Here is a 26,784-nt window from a genome sequence, read left to right as displayed (position 1 = left end):
GGGTAGTCATCTGGGGAACTCTTAGTCTACATGGAACAATGCTCTGTTCCAGAGGCTGCTGTCCCTCTCTGAACCTGGTGTATATTAATGTATTTGGTTACAGATGTCAGCTCATATTAAGTGTTACATTGCAGTGCGCCTAAAGAAAAGTTCTCGGAGAGGGCTGTAAAGGAAATAGAAAATGATTGTAAGAACGGTAAAGAAAATACCGATTTCAGTGTTAAGCCACTACCTCTGACATTTCCTGAGCATGTGTCACAGTCTGGTATTTTTCATATTAACAATATAAATGAGTGGTGCCCTAAATGGCTCAAAAGGTAAAAGTGTCTGTTCGGAGGACGGTGTGGGTCCTGGTGTCTTGGGATCACTAGTTCATGTCTGGGCTATGTCATTAGCTGGAGCTTTATGTATGTGATTTGTACGAGCTGCAACAGGGTTCCCATGTCCTGATTTTTGCTGTTGGTTCTGTGGGGATCGCAGTATGAAGGAAGTGTGAATGCATGTCTGTCTTGATCTCGTGCTGTGCAAGGGTTCTTGCAGCTAATCTACAGTGATTTCCAACGGGCCGCGGGAAGAAAAATATTTGATTGGAGATTTTGAAACCTTAAAAAAAATGTAATAAGAATATTTTTTTTTCTTATTGTCATTAGGTACTGTGGGAAGATCTTCCCCAGGTCAGCTAATCTCACGAGGCACTTACGAACACACACAGGAGAGCAGCCTTACAGGTAAGACATCTGCATTTTCTCCCCTTTTGTCAAACAAAGGATACAAATAAAAGAAAGCCATTCAGCCCATCTAGCCTGTTTGGCAGTTAGTAGTTAATGGATCCAAGGATCTCATCCAGCCATGTCTTGAAAGAAACCAGGGTATCGGGTTCAGTATCATGGCTGGGGATCTTGTTCTATCCTTCCACCACTCTTTGGGTAAAAGAATGCCTCCTGTTCTCGGTTTGTTGCATTCTGAGCCCATTCAGCCACTAAAAAAGCACAAACTATCAAACTACTCTATAGTTTATACTCAATAATTTATTATTACAAGTGAAAAGAGTACAAACAGTATAAGATCGTACGACTAATTGTTTTTTATATATTTTTCTTCCGCTGCCTAAGCTATTGTGTGTAGGTCCTGTGTAAGTATGTGTTATGTACATTCTCAGTTTTGAGAAGTCAAGAGCCTTGTGCAGAGACAAGGAGACAGAGAAAGGAAAGGAAGATTAATTTTGTCTGCCCAGATGTTTGGGAGGTGGAAGAACAACTTCTGCACAATGTTGGGTTGTAATAGCACCCTGGAGATTTTCATGTTCTGTTTATAGAACCAGTTAATTATCATTGATTTGGCTCTCAAACAGCTGCACTTTCCAACAACAGTAACTGTAATTGCTGGGGAAAGCTTTGATTTCCAAGGTACAGCATGTCATGGGGAGCACTGGATTAATGGTGTGGGCAGCTGATTAACAGGGATGGGCAGTGTCACCAAACTTCTGACAGTGCTTTGGACTTGGCAATCCGCACTCCCCCTTCCCAAAGGAAAAAAAAAGGAAAACCATTTCCCGAAACCATCTATTTCAACCAAGTCTCAGCTCTTTTTCTGGAGCACATCAGACCATCTCCTGCAGGCTGGAGGGGGTGTTTATGAGGGGTAAAAGAATGTCTTGAACACAGCCCATGACCAATGAAAACAAACTATCTCAAAGCAATGCTATTAGGTCTAATTGCTGTAGCATGCCATTCTATAGGAGAGGAATGGGATGAAAACTCACGGTTTACAGAAATGACATTCAGGAGAAATTTAAGAAGCTAAACAGCTAATCTATGGCTGTCTGCCATGTGAGACAGACCGTTTTAGTTAAGATGTAATGCAGGGAATGGAGTGATTTTTAAAGACCCAAACCACATTGATCACATTTTTTTTTCCCTGAGCGGAACCCAGAGTGACCATGTTTTTCTGACCCTTAACCCCTGGAATCGCGGGTTTGACTTTGCTCCCCTTCGGAAGCGTAAAGTGTTTTTCCTGTCACGCTATTGCTGGCAGGCCACTAGTCCATTTCATTGAAGAACCAGTGACCAATTAGGAACACTTTTTAGCTGTCTCACACGTCACAAACCTGACTGCTAATGGCAAGAAAGACTCATCTTCCCACTTTACAGCTCTCATGACTTTGTCTTTGAATTTGGTCAAAATATAGGAAGCCTTCTTTAATTTTTTTGTGAAAGATACCAATCAAGGGCAACTGTGAAATTTTCACTGCGAAAACAAGTGAGAATGTTAAGAAGGTTGCATCTTAAAGCAACTTTGTGCTGTTTTCTGATAAATATAGATAATACTATATCATAATCCTTTAATTTGTGTTTGTATTCAGAAACTACCAAAATATCAATTGCTCTTTTGGACCTTGGAGAAATTATGGCCAACAAATTTTTCCTTAGAAGAACTTTTCACCTGGAGGCTTCTCAGCTGAAACATTCTGTATTTTCTTCTTGTTCAGTTTTCAACATGGAGTTAATCTCTGCTTTTTCTTTAGAGCTTGGCATAGGATAGAAAGCCATATTTAAGTTATGATTTAACATTAGAAGTACAGTAGTTTGTTCCATCGTTTCAGAGAGATATATAGGGACAGATGCACACCGATTGGTCATTTGCTTTCTTTGCTAAAGAAAATGATCCTTTAAAACGGATGTCTCCAGAACTTTGGCTAAACCAGGGAAAATGTAGCTGATAAAGATTTGCATTTTTCTATGTTGGCTGTGGCAGTGCCAAAGGGACTGTGAACGTTGCTGTGAAAGTCTCACAGGAGCCAGGCAGTGCTTGGTCAGCTCAGTCATTATAATCTACTGATTAGCTCATTTAGAAACAATTTACCCTAACAAATAGCAGGAATCATTATCTCTGCTACTTCCAGGCAAATAAGGCAAGACCAGCAGAGAGAAAGAGGGAGTCTTGTTTAAAAAGCCCTTCATGGCTCATTGTAGCTGGAGATTTGAGTGGTGGAGATGGTATCGGGCCTATTGCACAGAAATTGGCCCATGTGGGTTGACCACTGAAAGACCCCATTCAGAATGTAACGGTCCACATACAACCATGTAAGATTAAAAAAAGGCAGTCCTCTTACAGCAGTGGAGTAATTATAAATCCCCTTGGACGCAGCAATAAATTTATTTTAGATTTTTTTTTTCTTTTTCTTCTTCTTTTTGGCGTTTGACCATTCTTGGTGAACCATGATGCACCAAGTCTGGAAATTAGCGAGGAAAAAAATAGCTCCGTAGAAGAACATGAAAAGTCCCAGCTTCTGATTCCAGCACTTGATGACGAGAGATTTTCCCAAAGCAATTAGCACTGAAAGCCAGCTTTAGAGTAAGGGGTAGTGGGGGGAGGTGGCAGCTGTGTATCTGCAGCCAAGGAGCACAACCTCCTAACAAAGAGAGACTGTCTAAAGAGTTAAACACAACTTCCAGAGTGTTTATTTATCATCGCGGAAAATTGATGTCCTTGTGATTAATCTAGGTTGCCCTGTGATACCCCTAAGGGCCAGCTCGACCACGGAAAGTCTCTCAATACCCTCTACAACTGTCTGAAATAGTGCAGGTTGTTGAGGAGTAGTTAGGCCTCTGGGGTTTTAGGTAGTAGGTTCAAATCACAGGTGGGTTACTACCCTTGTGTCCTTGAGTATTGTATATCCCTTGCTACGTAGATGGGAGCAAATTGAATTTTTTCCCAATAAAAATATCGGCTGTAAAGTTGATTTAATTATTTAGGAACCCTCTATTGATGAGATCAAAAGACAGCTCAGAAACGTCACATAGAGAGCGGGCTTTTTTTGGGTGTTATATATATTATGCTATGCACCCTTTACACTTGCATTCATACATTTTGTGATCAGCTTGATGTTCTTACAGATTGTGACTTATGCTACAGTATGTTTAGACAGTTCAAATGTCTTCGTTTAATTGTGCAGCTTAATTATAATAATAATCATTAATAATTGCTTACACTCATATAGCGCTTTTCTGGACACTCCACTCAAAGCACTTTACAGGTAATGGGGACTCCCCTCCACCTGGATGCTGAGCATTTTGAGCATAGAATCCTACACAGATTTCAAACACTGAGACAAAAAAAAACACAATTCTTTCACCCTTTAGATCAATTTTTAGTGTACAGTTTGGAAGCATCTCAAAGCCTTGCTCAATTAATGCACTTAGTAGTTTACATTACTTGGGAAAACAATGAGTGTGATTCATGCAACAGTACATGACAAGACTTTGAGAAAGTCTTGTTCATTTCTGAGCCATTTTTAGAACATTGCAGTACCAATTGCACGTGTCAGAAGATTTCTGACGTTGTCGTTTCTGGGCTTGTGAAATCCATTAAAAGAAGAATAACATTTTAAATGCAGCGTTGTGTCTTTACCACAAGGTGGTGCAATTGTTTTTCCTGTTTATTTTACTCGCAGACGTTAGCAAACTCCAGATCATAATACTAAACATACTAAACCAGCAATAATGTCTTGCTCAGTGAAAAATAACAACAGTTCTAATTTTGTTCATATCTATTTTCCACTGGTATTTTGGTTTCAAAGTGTGTTTTCAGTACAGGATGATGAAGTGGTGGTTTACTATCACTTTCAGGACTCTTAAAAGCCCATTTCCTTTAAATAAGCTTGAAATAACTTAAATCTCGTTTTATTCCATGGAAATTTAATAGTTTTCTTTCCCCCAGCCTTTTTGTTAGATATGTGGATGGATGAACAATCATTGATTCTAAGCCAAGTATGCAGAGGATACCATAATGGTTAATGTTTCTTGGACTGGCCTTTGCTTGAAGTCATTTGTATATTTAAAGATTTGATTTCTTTTTGCAAAGTATGTAGCAAAGGTCCAGCTGGAGCACCAAGCATTGAACACCATCCAGTGTGCCTTTCAGATTCTGGAGCATTGCTCTCGGGTGTTCACTGGTCTTTACGCAGACTATATTTATTTTTCCAGTAGTGAAGCAAAAACAACCAGAGGTACTCAAAAACTGTTTGGTAGTACTGTATCTGATTTCACCCCCACATGACTCTGAGGCTTTGACTGTCAGAACAGGCATGACAAATTTGTCCCGCAAATAAAAGAAGACAAACAGAAACGTGCCTCCTCTGTTTAGACTGGGGCATTCTGCAGTCGCTGATTAGTGTTTATGGAGCAAAGCTGGGGCACTCACTGCATCTCTCCCTCTCTGCAGATGTAAGTACTGTGACCGATCCTTCAGCATCTCCTCCAACCTACAGAGACACGTGCGCAACATCCACAACAAGGAGAAGCCCTTCAAGTGTCACCTGTGCAATCGCTGCTTTGGTCAGCAGACCAACCTCGACCGTCACCTCAAGAAACACGAGCATGAGAATATCCCAGGTACTCCTTGCCATGTGCTAACACCGCACAACAAGAATGTGTCCATGACTTTCTGTTATATCTGTATTTCTCACCTTGACTTTGTTTTAAACTAGAAGTTATATGAACACAGGATGAGAGGCTGGTTGATAGTTAGGGTCAAAATTTTAGCACTAGATAATGTCTGTCTTTGTCCTCCAAGTCTCTGGACAACCATTAATTAATAGTTATAATTTGTATAAGATAATCACCTTAAACATAATCAGATTAGCAAATGACACTGTTTGCCAGGGTATGGATTAATGATAAGCCTTTCCCTCTTGGTCCTGTATTTGTAATATAACTGTTGTTGCTTTTAAATATAAACAGATTAAGCTCATTTGTGCTTGTAAGTAGCTGTCAGAAAGTCTTTGTATGCTTTCAAATTTTTTTTTTCTTTATTGCATTTTCTTTTAATCTTTTAATCTCAATTTTGTAATACCTTGTCTTTTTCCATCCAGTGAGTCAGCATTCTGGGATTCTGTCAAACCTGGGAACAAACATCTCTTCTCCCAACTCGGAGCCAGACAATCATGCACTTTTAGATGAGAAAGAGGACTCCTATTTTTCTGAAATCCGGAATTTTATTTCCAGCAGTGAACTGAACCAAGCATCCAGTTCAACAGATAAAAGGTAGACATTTCTGTCCCAGTGTGACATATGCTAACATGTGCAAGCTGAACACCCAGTAGTTCTTCACATCTGAAATATGAAAAGTGGTTCATGTTTCTCATGTAGAGACGAGCAGTAACTGCTCTCTTTAGAAACTGTATTATAGTGATTGGTTGGGAATTGGGAATAGGTTGTCATTATGAATTGCTACCTAGTATAGTAAGAGCAAAAGCATTAAGATGCTTTCTGCTTCTTCCCTCTTAGTCCTTATGTTCATACTGTGCTCACTGGGCCAACCAGGACTTCCTTGCTGCTCCCTGGTGGTTCTGAGACACTATGCAGTCTGAGGTGGCTGTGAAGCATAACAGCACGAACCCAAGGAGTCAAACTTTTGAAGCAGAAATGACTAAATGTTCCATTTGCTCCCTGTCGAAGTCTCGAATGCTTAAGCTTAGCCAGATTCACACCAGGGGCAGTTTCCTTGCTTATGAAAACACACAACAAAATTCATTACAGAAAAAAAACATATGCCCAGATCCAGTATAATTCACAGATGCTCTTCTGTAAACGTTCAACCCAATGTGGCCGCCCGCGGGAATTTCATTTGTGCGTATAGATGTGTCAAAGGAAATAAATGCTGTCTTAACAAATGAGCATGAAAAATAGACACTTAAATTCTTTCTGTGACATGTAATGGTCTTCCCTTTATTTTCGTCACTTCTTCCGTATTGCCAGCCCGCAAACGCCTAATCATTTTTTTTTTTACTCAAAGACATGAAAGGCCCTATGGAGGAAAAATTAGTCCAAGGCATCTGGGATCAATAGTCCATCCCATCTTAGACAAGTGAGCTTGGCATTTTAATATCTGTAATTCAAATAAGTGCTCTGTTTTCTGTCTGTCTGAAAAGCGCTCTCCTTGGAAACCTCCCTCACTGACACACAGCTGTGTATTGCGGTCTTCATACAGACCATACCTTTGCTCTCTGGTGCATTTTGGGTCGAAGCATTTATAAGCACGTCAGGCTGATTGAAACGATTGTGTCAGGGAAACAAACTTAAAAGAAACAGGACTTCAATTTTGACTTATTTTTTTATCCGAAACAGGCTGTAGAAGCAAAACACACGAGGAGAGGGGCTATTTCGATTTCAAACTGACATAAAAAAATGACCCTGGCACTTCCTGTAACAGATCGCGGCAGTTTAAGACCGTCTAGCCCTGACAGAAACAGACAGTGCTGGAGCTGTGGCAGGCTGGCATGATTGGCCCTCAGGGAGAGTTAGATTGGGGCATTTATCTGCAAGATAAATTGATCAAACCCCCTACTAACACAAACACCCCACTGACGTGTTTAGACTAGATGACAAAACCCAGGTCCCTGCAGAACTGCGCTCTGTCTGGATCCAAATAGTTTCTTTCTCTTTCAAACAGAAAATTTGACTATATGATACTTAATCTGGATTGAAAGTGGAGAACAAACAGGGGCTCTTCCCCCCAGTTCTCATACTCAGGTCTGATTTGATAAATGTCACTGCGTGCTCACTGTGGTAAGCTGCTTGATGAGTAAATTTGACCGAGGAAATGACATCATTAGCTGTGAACCTGCATAGCCTGGAAACCCTGAAAAAATAATTATTGTGTGTGTTGATAGGCTGTTTGCAAAGCAGCAACTTTCCCCATGACATCTCTTAAAGAAAGGAACTAAACGAAATGGACTTTGGATGGATTTAAGCTGACCTTCTTGTAATAGAATATTTAGCCTGCCGGGATTTGCTCTTCAGAATGTCTTTCATTAACCATGAGCCTGTTTGTTTATTACCTTAATTGGGTCAGTAAAACTTTCTGAATGGGTTTATTATTGCTTGACATTGTCCAGCACAGTAGGGTATATCAAATAATGACTGTTACATCCAAATTTGGAAAATGTCTTAATCAGAGGGCTCTTGTGTAAGACCGCTCTAGTAAGAATAACACGAATTTTGCTTTAATATTGGAAGCAAATGATTTTTAAACCTTTCTCATCGACATTTGCTCTGAATGTAAATGTTAGCTTAACGATCTGTAAGAAGTGGTGCCAGGAGTTGTTTTTTAAGTTAATTGTATCACTTTGTATTTGGAAAAGGCAGAGCAGATTTTTATTGGTGCACAAAAAATCTTCAGTCACTCTGCAAGTGTGCTAGGGGTGTGTTAATGCAGCCCTAAAGGCTGTGTGAGCTGTTGGGCCTGAATTGTGACTGCTCTGTCTCCAGGCCAGAGATCCAGGAGGACGATCATCCACAGAGCTGTGCGCTCCCAAACTCCAAACTCCGCAGGCGGGGGGCAGACGAGGAGGAAGATGAGGAGGAAGGAGAGGGGGATGATGAAGACGAGGACGGCAGTCTGACGGAGAAATCGCAGGACGAGGGTGTGTCCCCGGCCACCGTGCCCCAGGGCAGCTACGAAGATGAGGAGGAGCCATCTTCTCTCTCCATGAGCTATGAGCAAACTCGAAGGTGAGCCACACTCTGTGCTTTCTCCAACATGTCTCCCCATGTGGTGACTTGGTGTACATCATTTGTGGGCTCCAGACTGAATTGTAAGATGGTGTAGATAAAGGACACAAAGGGGTTTTGTCTGTCTCACACTCTTACAATTCAACATTGCTGATTTTGGTGTTGTGTTAAGCATGCAGCAGACAGTGTGCATCATATCCACCCCATTACCTACTGTACTGTACATCACTGAGATGCTGTATGTGTAAGCTCCACTAAATCGTTCAGGTATAGGCTATTAGCCTGTGGTGTCTCCCATCCTATTTTTATCACTTGTCATCTCGGGTCAGAGCTTGACGCAAAATAAAACGACTAGCATAAAGTGCATGGGACAGTGTGTGTTCTCATCCTCCCCAGTGGTGGGTCATCTCTCTCCTCACTCCCTGCCATCCTCCACTGCCTGTCTGGTATTGCGCTGGGTGGCTGGTGCAGCCACTCTCTCTCCCCTGCCCACGCATGCAGAGAGGGGCGGCTTGTTTTGGCTGGGCTGGTTGGGTCAGGGGCGGGAGAGCTAACCCAAGGTGTGAACACCTCCCTTCCCCAACCCCTCGTTCGTTGGTGCAGGTGTATTGATGAGGAGGAAGCGGGCCTGTTAGAGCTGGAGCAGATTCCGAGCTTCACCAAGGGGCTGGACCTCCGTAAGGCTGCAGAGGAACCATTTGACGTTAAAGACATGTTTAACTCCTCCTTAGAGTCTGAGGCATTAAAAGAGACGCTGTACAGGCAGGCTAAAACCCAGGTATGTGATTTCCTAAACAAAAAAGGACAAAGGGTATCCAGTCTTAGAATTTCTTCTGTTTTAAGAACCAATGAGTTTTTCTTGCAGATAGGTCTTTGAGATTTAAGCTGCAGAGAAAAATAAAGATCCATTCTTTTTATACTTAATTACTTGTCCCTCACTGATTTAACTAAAGCAGTGACCTAATATCAATATCATGTCAGGGTGTACAAATAGAAATATAAAAACCATGTTGGGAAACCTTATTTGCCTGTTGCACACAGTAAGCAAAGGAAAAGGTACCATTGCATAAGCAAACAGAAGAGAATGTATTTAGCTCTTTTTTACTAAACAATACCAATTGGCAGAGAAACAGAGAAAATCACTGGCCTAGATTATATTTTTAGGGTAAAGTCTGAAATAAGTTTGATACCTTGATCTGTTGGAGTTTTGAGGTTTAAATGTAATCAGCCACTCTGCACTGAGAAAGAAGTCCTCAATTGCAAAAGATAAAGTGAAGCAGAGACCTGTATCCACATTGTGGTTAAACACACTGGCTGTGGTGACTGGAAGCAATCTTTCATTTATAGCACATATTGAACAACTCTGCAACTGCCAACAGAAAAAACATGCATCATCTTAATAAAGTATATATTTCTTTAATGGACCGAGCAAACATTAACTCGCAAAAGCATGCAGATCACACAAAATGATGCAACCTGTGAAATTGAACCCGTGGTTTTAATTTCAAACAGTCCAAAGATAGAAAATAAAAGAGGTGTGTGACTTGAATTCATTTTACAAGAGGAAGAGTTTTATTGAGGTTTTGAATCCTGGTAGTGCCTTTTATTTAACTTTTATCATTTTATGTAGACTTTATTTATGAAACGAAGGTCACAGAAAAATCAGTGAATTTCAAATCTTTAAAGGAAGTCTTTGATATCCTAAATGGGACTAATTCTATTCTGAGTCATCAGTCATCTTGAATATAGAATTCAATAGTCCCTATTAAGGAAAAATGGTTCAGGCTTTGGCTGTAAATACCTCCTGTTTGTCAAGATGTTTTTCAGCCTGATATCTGTTGTCTTTGTGGAAGGGAAGGGGGTGAGATGGATTTCAAAACTTGAAACTGCTGCTGTTACTAACTCTTATTTCCTTAACCTGCACAAGAATCTTCTGGTGCATTCACCAAGAACTGAAATAGTAGTCTTCTGATTTTAAGTCCTTAACTGTCATGTAAATCATTTGATATGTTGTTTTTTTTGTTTCCAGCCTTATGACTGTTAATATTCAAATGCTATCCAAAATAACTTAATTTAACCAATGGAAACTCTTACAATGACAACAAAGCCGTAGCTTTTAAATTGGCCCATTCCAAAGGTTACACTCTTCTTTAGCTAATTTCCTATGTTAACTTTGCATCATTGTTAAGGTTTCCTTTATTATCTATCAGTGTACAGAATGTGATTAGTAAGTCATGATTACTTTTGAAATTCTGAATATGAGAACTGTAACAAACAGGGGACGGACGTTTTTCAGTCCATCTAGCTTGTCTGCTAGTTAGTAGCATCCAAAGATCTCATCCAACCATTTCTTGAAAGACACCAGGAATCCAATTCAACAGTATTGTCTTCTGCTGTGTTTTCACTTGTGTCCTCTGGTTCATGTTTCTCTGTTAATTCAGAAGAGGTTTCATGGATTGACCTTTTCTGTGTCTGTGAGGATTTTGAATGCTTATTATTTCCCGGTTTGGGGTTTCAGGAGAAAACCTCTACAAATCCTTACAAGTGCATGATCCTTTTTTGCAGCAGAAAGATCCCCAATGCTTTAGGCTCTAGTGTGGTTCTCGTAGCATCCAGAATGACCATATTGCAGTACTGTTTCATTTCTGTTTGTGTTTTCCAGGCTTATGCAATGATGCTGTCTCTGTCTGAAAACAATCCTTTGCACACATCCTCCCAGAACTCTCTGGATGCTTGGCTGAACATGGGAGGGGGCACATCAGAGACTGGCAGCTTTCACCCACTCAACCACATCTGAGAGCAAGAGACCGTGAGGGAGAGGGACAGAAGGAGCCAGGCCATGCCAAGGACAGTGGGACCAACTCCATCAGACCAACAGCAAGAGAAAGTGAGAGAGAGACGATGTGAGGCACCCAGGGACCAGTGGCTCCAGCCTTGAGGATCAGTGGGCAGAGAGACCCGCCCAGTAAGAACATCGTGGAGGCAGAGAGGCTTGATGTCCTACAGTCAGCCCAGCTCAGCTTGCCTTACTATTACACCACTTAGTACAGTCACTGTCCAAACAGTATTTAGCAGCTCTGGTGTCTGTTAGCACACACTCGGACAATAGAAAAAAGCACAGCGCTGTACTTCAGAAACTCGATCAGATTAAGAACCTTCTGCTTTCTGTCTTCATCTGCAATGGGGACCAAGGTCATTTGTTGAGTTGATGCTTGTTTTGTACTGCTACTGCATAAGCCTCCATAGCGCACAATGACATTTGAATTCTACAGCTGTCAAAATAATAAGAAATCGAATCATTTTTTAGCAATACCCCCATTTTGCTGCCGAGATCTACAGTCGCTAAGTTTACAGCAGCCACCTTCTCTAACCCAGACAATCCCAGGTTTGAGACGGCAGTCTCCAGGATTCATTGTTTTGAATCCAAAGAGCTCTGCACTGGAAACAAGCCCTGTCATGTGTTGCAGAGTCATAGAGTGAACAGCAAAAGTCATAGCAATAAACAGAAGTGGTATCTGTCTAATAGGGTTTTTGGTGGGGTGTGGAGATGATTCCCTGCTAAAAGATATAAAGTACTATCAAATTTCTTCATTAACCACTGTTTCCAGAGATTAATCATCATCAATCATTATCATCATTAATATTAGAGTCCCTGACCTAAAGAGTAATTAATTGCTTCCATTTAACGTTACATTTCAAATCGAAAAGTCGTGATGGAATTCCAACAACATAAGCTTAATGGAATTATTGCTATTCTGATGTATGACTTCCTGCATTCCCGAGGGAGGCTCGAAACAGATAATTCAATGACCAGCCTGCGTTGTTTACCGCACATCATCTCGGCACGGCTATCTCTGTGAACACTCAGCTCACGTCATTCCTTGGCGAACTTGCCTGACCGCAGTGAATGTAATTCGTGCCGCTGTATTACCAACAGGTGAGGGGCTTTGCACAGGTGAAGTACTACAAAACAAGGAGCAGCTGCAACTGCTGGAATACCAATTAAATTGAACAAACGCTCCCAAGCAGAGCACGCATTCCTCGAAGAGGACAGTCCGCAGAGTTGCAAAAAAAAGAAAAATATTGGTTTTAAAACGAATCACTTAATTTGGACTTTAAATTATTTCCCATAGGGGCCAATGAAAACAAAATGATCTTTGTTCCTTGTTCAATTTTAAATTAATTTTTATTGAACTCAACATTTTTTTTCTTTACTTTGTATATTATTTGTTCTGTAAAAACAGTATTGTTTCTTTGTTTCTTAGACACCGTGATGGTGCTAAAAAATTCTAATATAATTATTTAGTGAAGGACCAAAATTGTGTACTGTTGTTGTATGATATTGCGTAGCAAGAGTGGTGTGTGCCAAACGACCCATAGAAAATGTTTTGTTCTCAGACAATCATTTCTGTTCGAAGGGTTTGTGTTGCTGTTGTTGTTTTGCTCTTCTTGCTTCCCGTAGACGCGATTAATTATTGTGTTACTCTATTTATTTTGGGGGGGTTGGAGGGTCTAATGGCTGTTGAAGTAAAATGTTGATTAGAAAAGGTATCCCTTTTCATTTACGATTGACTCTTTCGAAGGAGAAAGGAAAGATTTAAAATTGAGCGATATTAAAATCCCCAAGACCAAGCAGTCATGTAGAGTGCCAGAGTGCCAAATTGGAAAGAAAAGCATAGAAAGAACATAAACTCTTTCTTTAGAAAAAGCAATTGTTGTTCCTCTTGAAATTCAGTATGTCAGATTCCAAACACATCAACACTACGTATCATACTGTAAGTAGACATATTTTCTGCGTGCTAAGAGTCTCGTTTAGTCTTAATGTTTGAGCCATATTCTAAGGTAAAGAGTAAAGAATTATTACTATAGATTAAATGGAAGGTAATATTTTGTCATTTTGTTCAGTTTTCTCGTTTCATAGTTTCACAGCCGTGTTCTGAAAGATCACCATCAATTATTTTTGCGGGTTGTGTAAAATCCTATTAGATCGATGCATACTGTACGTTTAACCCCATTCCTGGTTCAGTGAGTGAAAGCTTGTGGTTTTGTGTGCTGGAATCGAGAAACGGTTCTTTCAAGGGCTGCGTGAGAGAATGAGAGTCTGCTGTCTTTGGAAACATCAGATGATAAGGGAAAGATTAAAAAGAAAAAAACTGAAGCAGAGTTTTTGTCAGAAGACTATAGCCTGTGCGGTTTTTTTTTACTGTAAATTACTCTCTTTTGCTGTTTAAACTAACAGTTTTCATCTGATCTTGACAAAAGTGTCCTACTGGTTAGAGGAATTGCCGTTTTATGTGTGCTTGTATATATGTACTATTCTTGGCCCACAAACTTCGGGAACATCAATCAAAACTGTAGAAAACAGTAGTTCTGGACAAAATTAATGCATGTACATAGAGCTCTTACACAGGATTAATTCAGGTGTTGTTTTAAATGAAAGTGAAGACTGGTTTTGACTGCAGTGCTTTTGGAAGCAGTACTGTATTTGTGTTGCAAGGAGTATCCATGCTCCTCAGACAGTATGACTTTCTGTTCGTCTGCCTGCCTGTGTGAAGATATGAATAGATCTAGCCTATGTGCACTTACCATCCATAGCACCCTTAGTGAACTGTGAAGCCAGCCAGTGAATTGTGTGACAGGAAAAAAAAAAAGTTAAGTCTGTAAAATATGAAAAAGATTGTTTTATTACTTCATTGTTTGTTTTTTTAGAAAAATGTTTATAGATAGAACATTAACTGTTGACGGTTAAATGGAAAAACGTTTTTTACTCCCGCATCGCTGTCGTATTCTCCAACTTGCAGCCTCCAAACACCACCCCTAGAGGGCGTCCTTGCATTTCTACCAGCTCTCGGGGGAATCCATGTGCTCAGTGAACGTGAACAAAATGGGTCACGCCTTTTTCTGTTCATCCCCTCGTTATTTGACTCAAAATGGGAATTCTTAGGAAGTGCTAGATGGCCCGTCAAGAATATTTAGGACACTCCGAGATATTTTCTTTCCGGGTGTCACTGCGTGCTTGCCTGTCCAACGCTGCAGTTGCTCTGTCGATCCTGAGGACGACGTTATGGGACCACTTATCCAAATCAGCTGCTGGAATTAGCAAAACGAGACCGTGCCTCGTTCTCCACTCAAGATGATTCCTCCCTCAGCTCGACGTTACCTTCATTTTATTAGAGGTAGCACTCACCTTTGACAGTGGGTGTGGGTTTTTTCTTTCCTGCTCCATTTATATTTCTCTCTGTTGCTGCCTTGTGCAGACAGCTGGCTGTTAGGAATGAAGTTATTATTTGTGTCAGGGACTTTCAGGATGAGGCTTAATTGGTTCAAATAAGCACTTTAACCGTCGGTAGAAGATGCCCTAGGACACTGTATCAAACAGCGTGCCGTGTCCTGGTTGAGTTGAGGGTCGAATTATTGACTTGACATACCCAGCGAAGCAAAGAGTATGACTCTTGAATAAAGAATGCTGTTAATGTGTTAGAGCGCTAAACCCCGTGCTTTAAAATTGTCTTTTAACACCCCAAGGACACCCCTGCTGGAAAATCTGAGCTGAAATACCTTCAGGGTGACGACTGTAGCGCGATTCCAAAATTATTTTCAACATACTACTTAGGCTTTTTGAATGATTTAAAACAGTGAATTGTGGACCGGCAATCGACGCTCCTTTTCCTAGCACACTGCAATACAAAATGACATCAGTAGATGGCAGGGTTGTGTTGTTTCAGTTGTACTATTAACTATTACGCGGTTCAATAAATGGCAGTAGAAGCTTCTAAAGTATTATTTAGACATTACGAAATATTACATAAATTAAGTACATGGTAAACATGGGAATTTTTACTACTTTTAATATATGCAAAGAAAGACGATGGGTCACCATGAAGCAAAACTGAGGTATCTTCATGTCGCATACTACTGTTGTAAGCGTGCGTAGGGTTTGTAGATGAAATGAAAAAAAATCACATTACCAGCTTTCTTACAAAGTTGACTAAGGGTCACTGCAGAAATCACATGATGTGGCTGCTGGTCTTTTTCCACTGTTACAGTACAAGCATAAGTAATATGGTTTCTTTCAAACTGTATATTATTCTAAAAAAACGATTGTTGTATATGTCTGGAATTCATTAAAATATATGGGAAAGTTTTAAAATGGATGGTGCTTGTTTCAATTGGATCTGAATTGTATATCGCCTCTGTTATGTTTATAAGAAAAAATACTGTGCATGACTTGTGTTTAGCGGTCATAATGGTGTCCATTTGTGAAATTTTTATGAAAAATGTACAAGAAAAATGTTTAAAAAATACGTAGATGCACTTATTGTACATGTGGTTAGGTTGTACATTTGGAGACTTCAAGTCTTTTACTGCCTTCTAAAAAACAAAACTGGGCAGGAGGTTCTTCAATAAAAACAATATGCTTGAGGGGAGAAGTAATGACAATTGGAAAAAGATTGTAGAATAATATTAAAGAAAACTATTTCTGAAATTGCAGTTCATTTTGATGCTTGTGATTATTAAAGATGTACTTCTTTAGAGAAATTCCATTAAAAAATCTCTGATTCTGATGTTAATTCTGTAGAATAGGAATGTATACCAAATGTAATCTTTCCAATGCTATGAAGAATTTATACATGAAATTGATATGCAATAAAACCTGTGTGCTTTTTATATCGAATCTCCTGATTTTTTTTTCAAATGATCCTGTTTTTTTATTATTTTTAAGAAGAAGAAGGTAACTCTTGGTGATATATATTAAACAAGTTACTACAGTATACTTATTTATCTGCGGTAAATAATATTAGTAACCGCTTGGTACTTCTAAATAAAGTAGCATTTTTTAAAATGAATAGGTTAGGCCTGTTGAAGCTGTAATTTTATGAACAGTCGTAGTAACAGCATACAGAAGTAATAGCAGCTACTGTACATCCACTGGCCTCCGTCAAACAGGATGTTTCTCTTATTCCACATTTCTGTACCTTAGGTGTTGCACCAGTTTCTTAAAAGCGCTGTGATGGGAGGGGAGGAGCTGTCCAGGCCTGGAAAGGTGGTTTGTATCGCGTCTCATGCTACGCAGATCACACCCATGATTTCCCTGCCGTCGGCAGAGTCTAATACTATCTAATAGAGTCTGATACTGCAGGTTCCCAATATTTTGTCCCATGCTTTTCCTCCCAGTTGTGGCAGATGCTACTGTATTTCAGAGTCTGTACTGACGTTCCCTCCGAGCAAATAATTCATAAAATGACTCTAAAATTCTAAAATACATAACATAATGTATCACAAATATCAAAGACGTATTTTTCTTTGTGAATCATATTTAAAAATGGGTATCACTTTTACACGTCCCTGTAGATATAAATTCAATATTCGCGTGACGCAGAATGACATACTGTATATGGGAATTACACCTCTTGTCTAAAACCTCTCAAATGATGGATTTTCAGAAAGTTTCTCACACAACTGAACCCTGCTACACAGTTCTGCGCAGATAAGATGGCGTCTAGACAATATGAGTCATATTATGACTATGAACTGCTTTCTTTTTAATTAGTGTTGCAAATATTTCACTAGTAGCGATACCTCCACAACTGTTTCTTTTACACAGTTTGTCCAGAGTTTTACCTGGAATCCCCCGGCCACCACAAAAGTAAGGGGTTAGTGTCCCCTGTTTGGTTTTCACAAATGCATTATTCTTATCCACGTTAGCAATTCTTGATTCGTGATTTAAAAACATTCAGTGTTGAGATGAAATGTAACGCAATGCCTGCAGAGCTTTGAATCGCACTACAGTCGTGAAATGGGCGATGGGAAAGATTAAGCGATCGTACTGCTTTAAACTGGCGCCATGGGAGGAAGGAGGAAGTCTACAACGGGAAGAGATTCTGCTTGGTGGGGTCAGAGTGGGCTTTAAAACCGGAGTTGGTGGTGATGTTCTGCGTGTATTTGTAAACACGCAAAGAGCTGAGTTTTGTCCGTGCAAGAGGCAGTGAGCTTTGGGTCTTCCTCGGTTTCCCTCCCCCCCCTGACTGTGGGGCTCAGCGCTGCAAAAGCCAACCGGAGGTAAAACCGATAACGGTAAGAATGCTGCAGCTCAACGACTCGGTGGAGCCCGAGAGCCCCGGAGCCGCTGTGCTCCACACCGGGGAGAGCGAGGACGGGGTGGAGGTGGCGTTCACGCCGCCGGGGGCTGCGGGCGTCCAGTCCCCGCACGGCTCCCTCGGCATGAGCCGGGCAGCCGCCTCGGTGGCGTGTTGTTCCCCGCTGCAGTCCCTGACGCCTTTTCACGTCCACAACCCGACAATGCAAGCCAAAGTGAAAGATTACTTCGTCTTCAGGGTGAGTTCCGTTTTGTTGTTGTTGTTGTTGTTGTTGTCGTTTCTCTGGCAAAATCGTGCGAGCGATCCGCGGAAGGTTAGACGGAGATGGATATGAGAGATTTTTTTGTTACATCGCGCAATTCTAAGTGCAGATAGATTTTTTTTTTTTTGCCCTTGTTCGTTGGTTTTGCAAACATGATACGCACTACCCCTAAAAGCAAATGATTTTCCAATAGCAATACCATCTGTAAAACAACAAAACAAGTGCGAGCTGGTAACTGAACAGTGAAGGCAGTCAGCAACGCAGAGCTGGATAGGGCACCTGAATGCATGTCCTCCAGGTATACACTTCATTTTGAATACTCCCAGCGCAATATTTGTGCTAGTGTCATGCTACAGGCCTTTAATTATGCCCAAGTGAAGAACAAACCTACCATATCTCAGCAAGATACGTTATGCGTTATCTCGACGTTTTTGTTGTGGTTTACAGTAATTCCATTACTTTTTTGCACATTTCTTTTGTAGCAACAGGTAATTATGGCTGCTTCGTTAACGTTTTTGTTTTCTGAGTAACGGATATTTTGCCAGTCGTTTTTTTGTGTTTGTATACTTGTTGCCGAAGTCGATACCCTGGTTTCTTTCAAGAAACGCCTGCATGAATTCTTCGGATTAATTAGCCACTAACTACAGAAGGGGAAGATGGAACGAGTGGTGTCCTTTGTAATCTGTTTTATGATCTCAATTGATTGGATTTTGTAACATGCCTGTCGGCTCTTAAAATGCAGCACAACAATACTGACTTGCTTGGAGGCATCTGGATAGAAAAGGACATAATCGGCGCTTTAACACCGATTCTAAGGAGCGTAATGTTTTTGCAAACCAAGGACAAGAAGTTTTCTGTAAGGATAAATAAGCAAAAAATGGACATTGGTTCACTGCGTAGGTTTTTGATCATCTGGCTTCAAACCGTTACGCCAAAAGAGTAGCAAACAACCGCAGTACTTGGAATAAAAATACTGGAATTCGAGATGCTAACAAATTCGTAATCCCTTTCGTTTTAAAGGGATTACACTTACATTTTCAACATTTGTCTGAGGTCTGGCCATTGTGATTATGAGTTACTGTACTTTAGTAGCACTCAGTAGACAATGCTGTCTGATTCTGGCCCAGGAGGGTTGGAGAGACCCTCACAAGCTCAGTCAGCTCATGCCGGGTGACCAATGTAAAAGCTCCCCGCCCGTGAACTGGAGCCTTTAAGGGACCTAGAAAACCAGCAAACTCCCACCAGCTCTCTGGACCACGACTGGACATTCCTGCGATGAACGCCTTGCACAAAAACCGCAGAAAGGCCTGTAGTCTCCTTGCTTAACGCATGTCCTTTTGGCGTGTTTTCTGTTAGCCGGGGACAATTGAGCAAGCCGTGAATGACATCAGGACAGTCGCCATGCCCTCAGAAGACGGGGAGGTCCAGAGCGTGTGGCTTCTCACAGAGTGAGTGATGTCAAGAGCAGAGAACACCCGGCTGTAGGCAGGGGGCCCCCTTCTGCCCTGGGAGCTGCCTCTACGCCTGATGTATTCTTTAAATGATTAATATGGCTCCTCATGCATTTTAAGCATAGTCTGTTGTAGACCAAGAGAGGGTTATCTAAGACTTCGTGTCTTGATGTATCTTGAAGGATTAGATCTTTTAATATCTGGAATGGGGCTGAAAGGAACAAGGGTGACATTCTATTCATTGTTCATAATAGATGAGGATTTACTGTTGCAAAATGATTTTCATATTTCACATCCCATGAGTAGGATACTACACAGAGATTAAGGTAAAACAAATACCATACATGGCATTCTTCTCTGAGAATCTAGATATACTGTATGTATGTTGGAGCTGAGGAGCAGTATTTAATAGCTTGACACTGGAAAATGTTTAAATTGGAGCAAACAACAGATGGTGTCTGTTTCTGTTTGTGGCTGAACAGGTCAGAGAATGGCACCCAGAGTTCAGAAGCAGGAAGGTGAATGTTGACCTGGGGCAAAGGGCTAATCTGTGACTATTCCTAATATGTTTAGATCTGTGGAAATGTGTGCCGTCACAATGGAAAGATTACAGTGCAGAATGGTCACCTGTGTGGGTTACAAATGTAGCCAAATTCTCTCTGTTCCTCCACAGGATTGACCACTGGAACAATGAGAAGGAGAGGCTGGTGCTCATTACTGACAGGTACGAGCCATGTACTGTCGTGCTAGTGAATTGTGGCATTTTGTTGTCTAGGTAGTAAAAGATGGAGCGATGATTAATGGTAACAAAAGCTGCACGTCCTGCAAGAACAGTAATAGTCAGTGAAGTTCTGAAAGAAGCCTTTTCCTTATTATTGCATGGAAGGTCGTTCTTAGTTTTTCCTTCTGAAGGGTACCTACATGCAGAAACCCCAAATAATCTATTGCAGGTTTGTGTTGTATTTGCCTTATAATACAGTGTCTTGTGCAGTAAGAATGGCACTGGTGGATTTGACAAGAGTACACACGAGGGGGTCCTTCGGCATCCACACCATCTTGACAGTTCTACCGATTGCCCCACCAGTGTCTGGCGGATGCAGTGAGACCTTTTGATTTCCTCCCGTGCTGAATCGATCCCTTCTTCTTCTCCGGGCAGGTCATTGCTGGTGTGCAAGTATGACTTCATCAACCTGCAGTGCCAGCAGGTGATTAGAGTTTCTCTCAATGCTGTGGACACCATTTCGATTGGAGAGTTCGAGTTCCCCGCCAAATCCCTCAACAAGTAAGACCGCTAGTGTGCATTGTGTCCTAAAGAGAGCATGCTTTCCCTGAAGGTCTATCTAGTAGCCACATGTTCCAGAAACTGTAGATTACAACACTGTCTTCCATATCGTTTATGTGAAGATCCTGTGTCAGTGGGTTTTTTAGATTTTTTTTTCAGAGCTTTAGGTAGTGGCTTGTAGAACTGGTCTCTAACAGCACTTGAGCACCTTTGGAGTCTTGACATCAATTCCAGTGACTGAGGAAAGAGTGGCTTTAGATCAGAAATACCACGCAAGGTGTACTGGAGGCGGGGCTTGGAGAGATAGCCTGGGGTTAGGCTGAAACCTCAAGACATTTTGCAGGTACTCCTGCTGAGGTACGAGTGTTTTCCTTTTTTTGGATCATCCCAAAGCACACTTTCAAATATGAAGGCAATCGGCGCAGTTGCTAAAACCGTAGTATTGATACTTTAAACTTCCCTGGAGTTGTTTCTGTAAGATCTTTTACATTATGGATTCTGTTCACTACACAGCCAGTCAAACCACAGCTCTTTGCCAGTACATTTTGAGATACCTCAGCTGTGTCTTTCTTAGTTGGTAGATTTGATTTAATTACAGTTTAGTGTGTTTTCATTTTGGATGAGCTGTAGTAAAGCTGGCACGCTTGCTGTGATCTTCTGTTTTGTTAGGGACAACTGCTAGTATTATTTTTGCCAAAGCAGATTGTTGCTAAAAACATCTAGCACATCCTTGTAGATAGACATGTTCTGTTCACTTGTAACACTTTCAAACTATGATCAAAACCCAGCTGAAGTGTTGGCGTGTGTTTTCATCGTTTCTCACCACACTGCAAGACGAAACGTAGCTGAAAACACCCTAACTGGGCCAAACTGGCAATTGGTTTTCATTTTGAGAAGATGTCCTCTATTTTCATGTTTCCATCTGTGGCCCAACAGCCTTTTTTCGGTTTGGTTGTACTGTAGGATGTCCTATTACAATTGTTTAACTTGTAACAGCTTTGTGTTTCCTTGGCTTTTTGAAAGAGCGCTTGGTGGCTGTGTGTAAAACGCACACGTCATCCTGACATAACTAACGGATAGCGGCACGCTCTCCTGTTGAGCAACAGTGGATTAGTTCTAGCTCTTCACGGCTTGGCGTGTATTTCCAGGAGGGAGGGTTTTGGAATCAGGGTCCAGTGGGATAAACGCACCCGGCCGACCTTTATCAACCGCTGGAACCCCTGGTCTACGGATGTGCCTTATGCCACCTTCACAGAACACCCCATGGCCAACGCCGACGAGAAAATTTCCTCCCTCTGCCAGGTAACTGCACAGCCTGTCCCTTTCACCATTTTACCAGTTTTGTATGGAACACCAAATTATTAATTAAATCCGCTAGCTGTATGGGTCTTTTTTTTTTTTTTTCTCCTGTCCGGAAATGCAGTAAGGCATAGCTCCTTAGATTAACATTTACAATGACTCTCTTTCAAGAGTGTGTGATTGCTTGTACACGCAACTCGGATCACATTGAAAACCGAGTCAGAACAACCCTGTCTGACCTTTGTTCATCTGCTGACAAGGAGCTGTTCGTTAAATACTTCAACCCTGGCCACACAAACGCATGGCATACATTCACAGAGATGGGGACATTATGATCAATTGCATTTGTATTTCTTTAATTTTATTACTGCTTTCAATACTTGGGCTGCTCTGGGATATCGATTGTTGACTGGAAAATTGCGAGGGATCCTGAGTCACTCCGTCTTAAGATTCCAGTCACTGTACTTTCACTGCAGAGCTCAGCTAGTTGTTTGCCCCACACTGTTCTCTGTCTGAGTGACATCCCTGTCTGTTGCAGTTGGAGAACTTCAAGACCCAGCTGATCCAGGCAGTGAAGAAGGCACACAAGGAGTTCCCACTGCCCGGAAGAGCCAACGGAGTTCTGATCCTGGAGCGGCCCCTCCTGATTGAGACCTATGTGGGCTTAATGTCCTTCATCAACAATGAGGCGAAGCTGGGATACTCCATGACCAGAGGCAAAATCGGGTTCTAACTTGTTCTTTTTAGGCTTGTTTTTATCCCTAATTAACACATTATTCTACAGTGTGAGCTAAGTATACATTTGTGCACTATAACTGTGACCAGATCTCTGTCATCTGTTACTTCCCTCAGTATGCTAGACGTGTAGACTGCAAATTTAATAATGCATCAGCATGAGCTAAACACCAGTAGCCAGAGAGGTGATCTGCATCACCCTCTACTGCCAAGCAGCTTATTATATATTACTGTACAAAGTGATTCTATCAAGATGTTAATTTATGATTAATTTTTTAGAACTTTTATCTTGGACCTATGAAAAGGATTACATAGAGCAGTGTGCTAGTGGAATATTTTGAGTGAGGGATACAGGTGTTTTTTTCTGATTGTATGAAGTATTTTCAAAAGTCTCTTTTTCTCCCTCGGGCAGTAGTAACTTGTGTACACTCTGAGGTGGTATCAATGCAAACGGATCCCGGTACAGATATGGGGCGTTTTGCAGAGTGTATGTCCTCATTCTTTACTGCTGTGTTGTGTGAAATGTGGGGATGGTTGTTGGAACCTGTGCTGTGGAAGATGTTTGTTGTAGGATGCAGATGGACCTGTCAGTGCTCCAATATCAAGGCAGAACACCTTTGTGGCACGCGTGCACAAGTATAGGAAGCGCTTGCTAAGATTCGAAGTGCGTGTGGTCATTTTCTTGTAAAGGACTGGATGTATGTGCATGGACTCAGCAGAGCAGCAGATATCAGACTGCTTTTCAGCTGATGTCACAGCTGTGAGCTGAAATGTCCTGAAAGCTGTTGTACATTTAACAGGCATTCTGTTATGCAGTTTTCCTCCTACTGTAAACCTCTGCACAGTCAGTATTTTTCCTGGTGACCAAGCACAATAATTTATTGGAGTTGCTTCTGCTATTTCTTGTGATGAGTGGAATGAAGAATTTATTCCATTGGTCTTGAACCAGTTAACATAAAGATCGCTTTATAGCTGGAAATGAAAATATGCTGCTCATTTTTCAGCATTCCTGTTTGGTGCGATTGCTGGCAAACGCTTTCAGACTGTGAGTGTCCAACTGAAAATCGCAAACTTTCCTTTTTTGTTTGTATGTTTTAAATGGAAATCCATGAGTTTTACTGCAACAATAACCATGTTTTAAGAATGTTTGGGTTGCTGTCTGCTATAGTAATGTGAGCTTTTAGTGAAATGCATTGCATGAGACAGGATTAAATTAAAACATTTACAAATTGCAAGAGGTAGGTTTTTAAAATTTCCCTTGGCAGAAAGAAATAAAAATGAAAGTCCTGTAAAAGTTGTCTAATTATTGTATCGGTGATCACTGCAGAACCCAGAGCACAGAAACTCCGTCACAGAAAAAGACAAACATGGCTTTTTTTTAAAAATCTTTTTAGATGTAGTGCATTTATGTCAAGAGGTGCCTTGAAAACAAGCCATGAGTTGTTGCCTAAAATGTTCAGCATGTTCTTTTGCTGTTTTTATAGAAGTTAACCTTTCTGCCCACTTATGCTAAATTTATTTCTGAATTTTAATGTTTTTTTTTTGTGGTTAAATTCAATAAGCGATTTGGTTAGAGAATGTAACTTGACTTAAGAGGGAAATTGAAGTGTAATATTGGCTGTAGTCTACCTTTGGTCCAGCATGAATCCATTTCCAGACATGAGACGGTTCAATGCTGTTTTTGCCCGTTTTTTTTCTGTGAAACTACACACTGTGGTTTTTGTGGTACCAAAGAAGAGATGGTCAGGATTAGAGAGTCCTTTGTCTGTAATAACGAAAGTTTATTATGTGAATGTGCATGATTGTTGCATGCCGAGTTCGGGACAAACATCCTAATGAAATAAAATGGTGACATTTTCTGTGACTGTTAAGGGGGGGGCAGAAAAACCCCTTGATAAACATTTAAAATGTCATTTGTGCGTGTTTAAACTAATTTCAAAAGCCAAGTGTGTTTTAATTCTTTCAATTTGAAAACCAGTTTCTACAAGAGCTAACTTCTACACACATTCAGACAGGTATGTGATTTTGGGATATGGATGGGGATTTTCTTTTAAGGTAGTGGCTTTTGTATAATGTCATCTTTTTGCAAAATGTAAACGTAGGAGATTTATTTTTGGATTGTTTTAATGCAATTCTGAAGGAGGAAGAATCATTAATTTTTCTGGGAGAACAATGTTTTAACTGTCAAATTCTGGTAGTTTTTTTGTTGTTCCGTTGTGCTTTCAAGGGTGGAGCTGCAGATTTGTAAAAGCCAACAGCTTTCTCAAACTAGTTGTACTGTATGAACACTACTGTACAGTACCTGGATGTAGCATCTGCAGTACCCTACAGTACATGCTTGTTATATGAAACAAAGCTCATCAAAAAGGGAGGTGTTATTTGCTGCTGAGTGTTATCAACTTATCAATGTTATCAATAATCTTTTTTACCTTAATTTAGTGACTACCTGATGAGATTGGAAATGGCAAAAAGGAAAGGCTGATCAGAGTTAGGTGTTGAGAACAGGATTAGACTGATTGTGTTTTTCATTGGGGGTCTTCAGAGTGTTCGGGCTACAAAACATCAAGTTCCTCCTAGTAAGGATATTCCAGTTCAGATATTAGTTCACATTTGAAGTCGACACTCGCTATTAATGAATTCTACAACATTACTTGCTGCTGAGTGTTGGTTTTCCTCATTCTTTTGTGGATCTGGGACCCCCATGTGCCTCTGGCCCTCAGCTCGAAAGTTTGTTTAATGTGAGTGAATGCTTTTGTGATGGTGCGTTTTGAGGAATGTGATTTCTTTGAAGTGGCTGTCTCGGCTATCTACTGATGGTTTTTTCCCCACTGTCATAGATCGCAGGTTTGATATGAATTTCATTTTACTGTTCGCTTTAGAAGTTGGCAATTGTCTGTCTTTACTGCAGCTGGGTTGAGACTAATGCCTTCTTTAAGAGAGTCTCAGAATTAGTATTAATCTCTTTTGCTTACAACGCTATGGCAATTGCACAGACAGAAATTAAATTGTCTCACCGCTGCTGTGCCTGTAGTGCTGCGAAATCCAGGTTTCACTTTTCTTAATTTGCAATTTCTTATTGCCGGTTGGTAATCACTCACTCTCATTACCTGGTTAGTGTGCACCTGGCCCAAGGGAAAAAGATGATGAAATCCAGATTCCTTATCAGAATCTTTATCATGAGCCACCCTACTGGACAATCTGTGCTTCCTGAAGAGTTGGTGTAAATTGGAGAAGAGATGCTGATGCTGTGCTGAGGGGCTACACTGGACCTCGTGTGTCCCTGAAAGGTGTTAAGATCTCTGTTGCTCGGTACATCCTAGCTTCCATGAGCCAACACATCCCCTGTGACACTTGGCCAGCTGTGTATTGCCAATGGTCACAGTCTGCTAACGATATATTAGTTCTGATCATTTAGTAGCACACCACTCCTCTGAAGTCAAAGCTCTTTACCAAAAATAGTGGTAGTATAATTCTATATTGTCATAAAAAGCAGTATGTTTGACATACATGTGTTGTTGCAGAGCTGGCAGATGTGAGAAATCTTCCCACTCAAAAATGGACACATCTAAACGTGGGCTGATTTTGGTCAATCCAAATGAAAAATGTGATGGCAGTGTTATGATGGCAAATAGGGAAATTGACGATTTGTAATTTGTAGCACATTTTAGTTGTGAATGATTTAAGAATCACTTATTTGTTCAGTCTAAAGAAAACATAGCATCCAACACCACTGCAGTATTTATTGATGATTCCTAAATGTGCTAATGTTCCTAGTAAATGATTAATAGAACTTTTGTAAATGGAGTATAGTTTTAACACTTCATTGCTATGCAGCAAAATGCATTCAATACAATTATATTATTTCATCCCCTTTTCCAATAGTGCTCATTAATATCTTGTTTTATGGTTGGGGAATCACAGTGAAAATAACTGTCTACTAAGCTCTGTATGAAAATGTTTTTACTTGCATTATTTATAAAAAGGTGATTGTTGCACCTTGTCACAACTGAAGTCTTCCTAATCTGAGCATGTTCTGTTCCAAGGACCCAAAATAAAACTTCTCTGTCTTAGTGTACTATAACTGAGTGTGCGTGCATTGAACTTGAAATGGTTTACCAACAGTAGTTGTCAAAATAAAAACACC

At 40.7% G+C, this 26,784-nt stretch overlaps 2 protein-coding genes across 13 annotated transcripts in view; both read left to right on the top strand.

The window, feature by feature from the left end:
• Positions 1-16,181, top strand: part of prdm16 (PR domain containing 16) — a 225,530-nt gene extending 209,349 nt beyond the window's left edge. For 7 of the 12 annotated variants that reach the window (XM_088617306.1, XM_088617307.1, XM_088617310.1 and 4 more), the window contains 7 exons: positions 651-728; positions 5,224-5,393; positions 5,873-6,044; positions 6,796-6,867; positions 8,271-8,513; positions 9,117-9,291; positions 11,176-16,181. In XM_088617306.1, the coding sequence (XP_088473432.1) occupies positions 651-728; positions 5,224-5,393; positions 5,873-6,044; positions 6,796-6,867; positions 8,271-8,513; positions 9,117-9,291; positions 11,176-11,310 (1,045 nt within the window). In that variant the 3' untranslated portion in view covers positions 11,311-16,181. The remainder of the gene's footprint in view (positions 1-650; positions 729-5,223; positions 5,394-5,872; positions 6,045-6,795; positions 6,868-8,270; positions 8,514-9,116; positions 9,292-11,175) is intronic. The other 5 variants (XM_088617314.1, XM_088617312.1, XM_088617311.1 and 2 more) reach the window with 2 other exon arrangements.
• A 1,026-nt stretch (positions 16,182-17,207) lies between these two features.
• On the top strand, positions 17,208-26,721 carry tprg1l (tumor protein p63 regulated 1-like). The gene is made up of 6 exons (XM_088616792.1): positions 17,208-17,849; positions 19,230-19,321; positions 19,998-20,048; positions 20,481-20,606; positions 21,755-21,908; positions 22,444-26,721. The coding sequence occupies exons 1-6, from the start codon at positions 17,595-17,597 to the stop codon at positions 22,636-22,638; spliced, it is 873 nt and encodes a 290-aa protein (XP_088472918.1). The 5' UTR covers positions 17,208-17,594; the 3' UTR covers positions 22,639-26,721.
• Positions 26,722-26,784: the final 63 nt, after the last annotated feature.

This window comes from Lepisosteus platostomus, chromosome 23 (genome assembly GCF_059453375.1).
Source record: "Lepisosteus platostomus isolate fLepPlt1 chromosome 23, fLepPlt1.hap1, whole genome shotgun sequence".
Taxonomy (NCBI): Eukaryota; Metazoa; Chordata; class Actinopteri; order Semionotiformes; family Lepisosteidae; genus Lepisosteus; species Lepisosteus platostomus.
The sequence above is the reverse complement of the archived record's forward strand: the minus strand, read 5'-3'. Positions and strand labels throughout refer to the sequence as shown.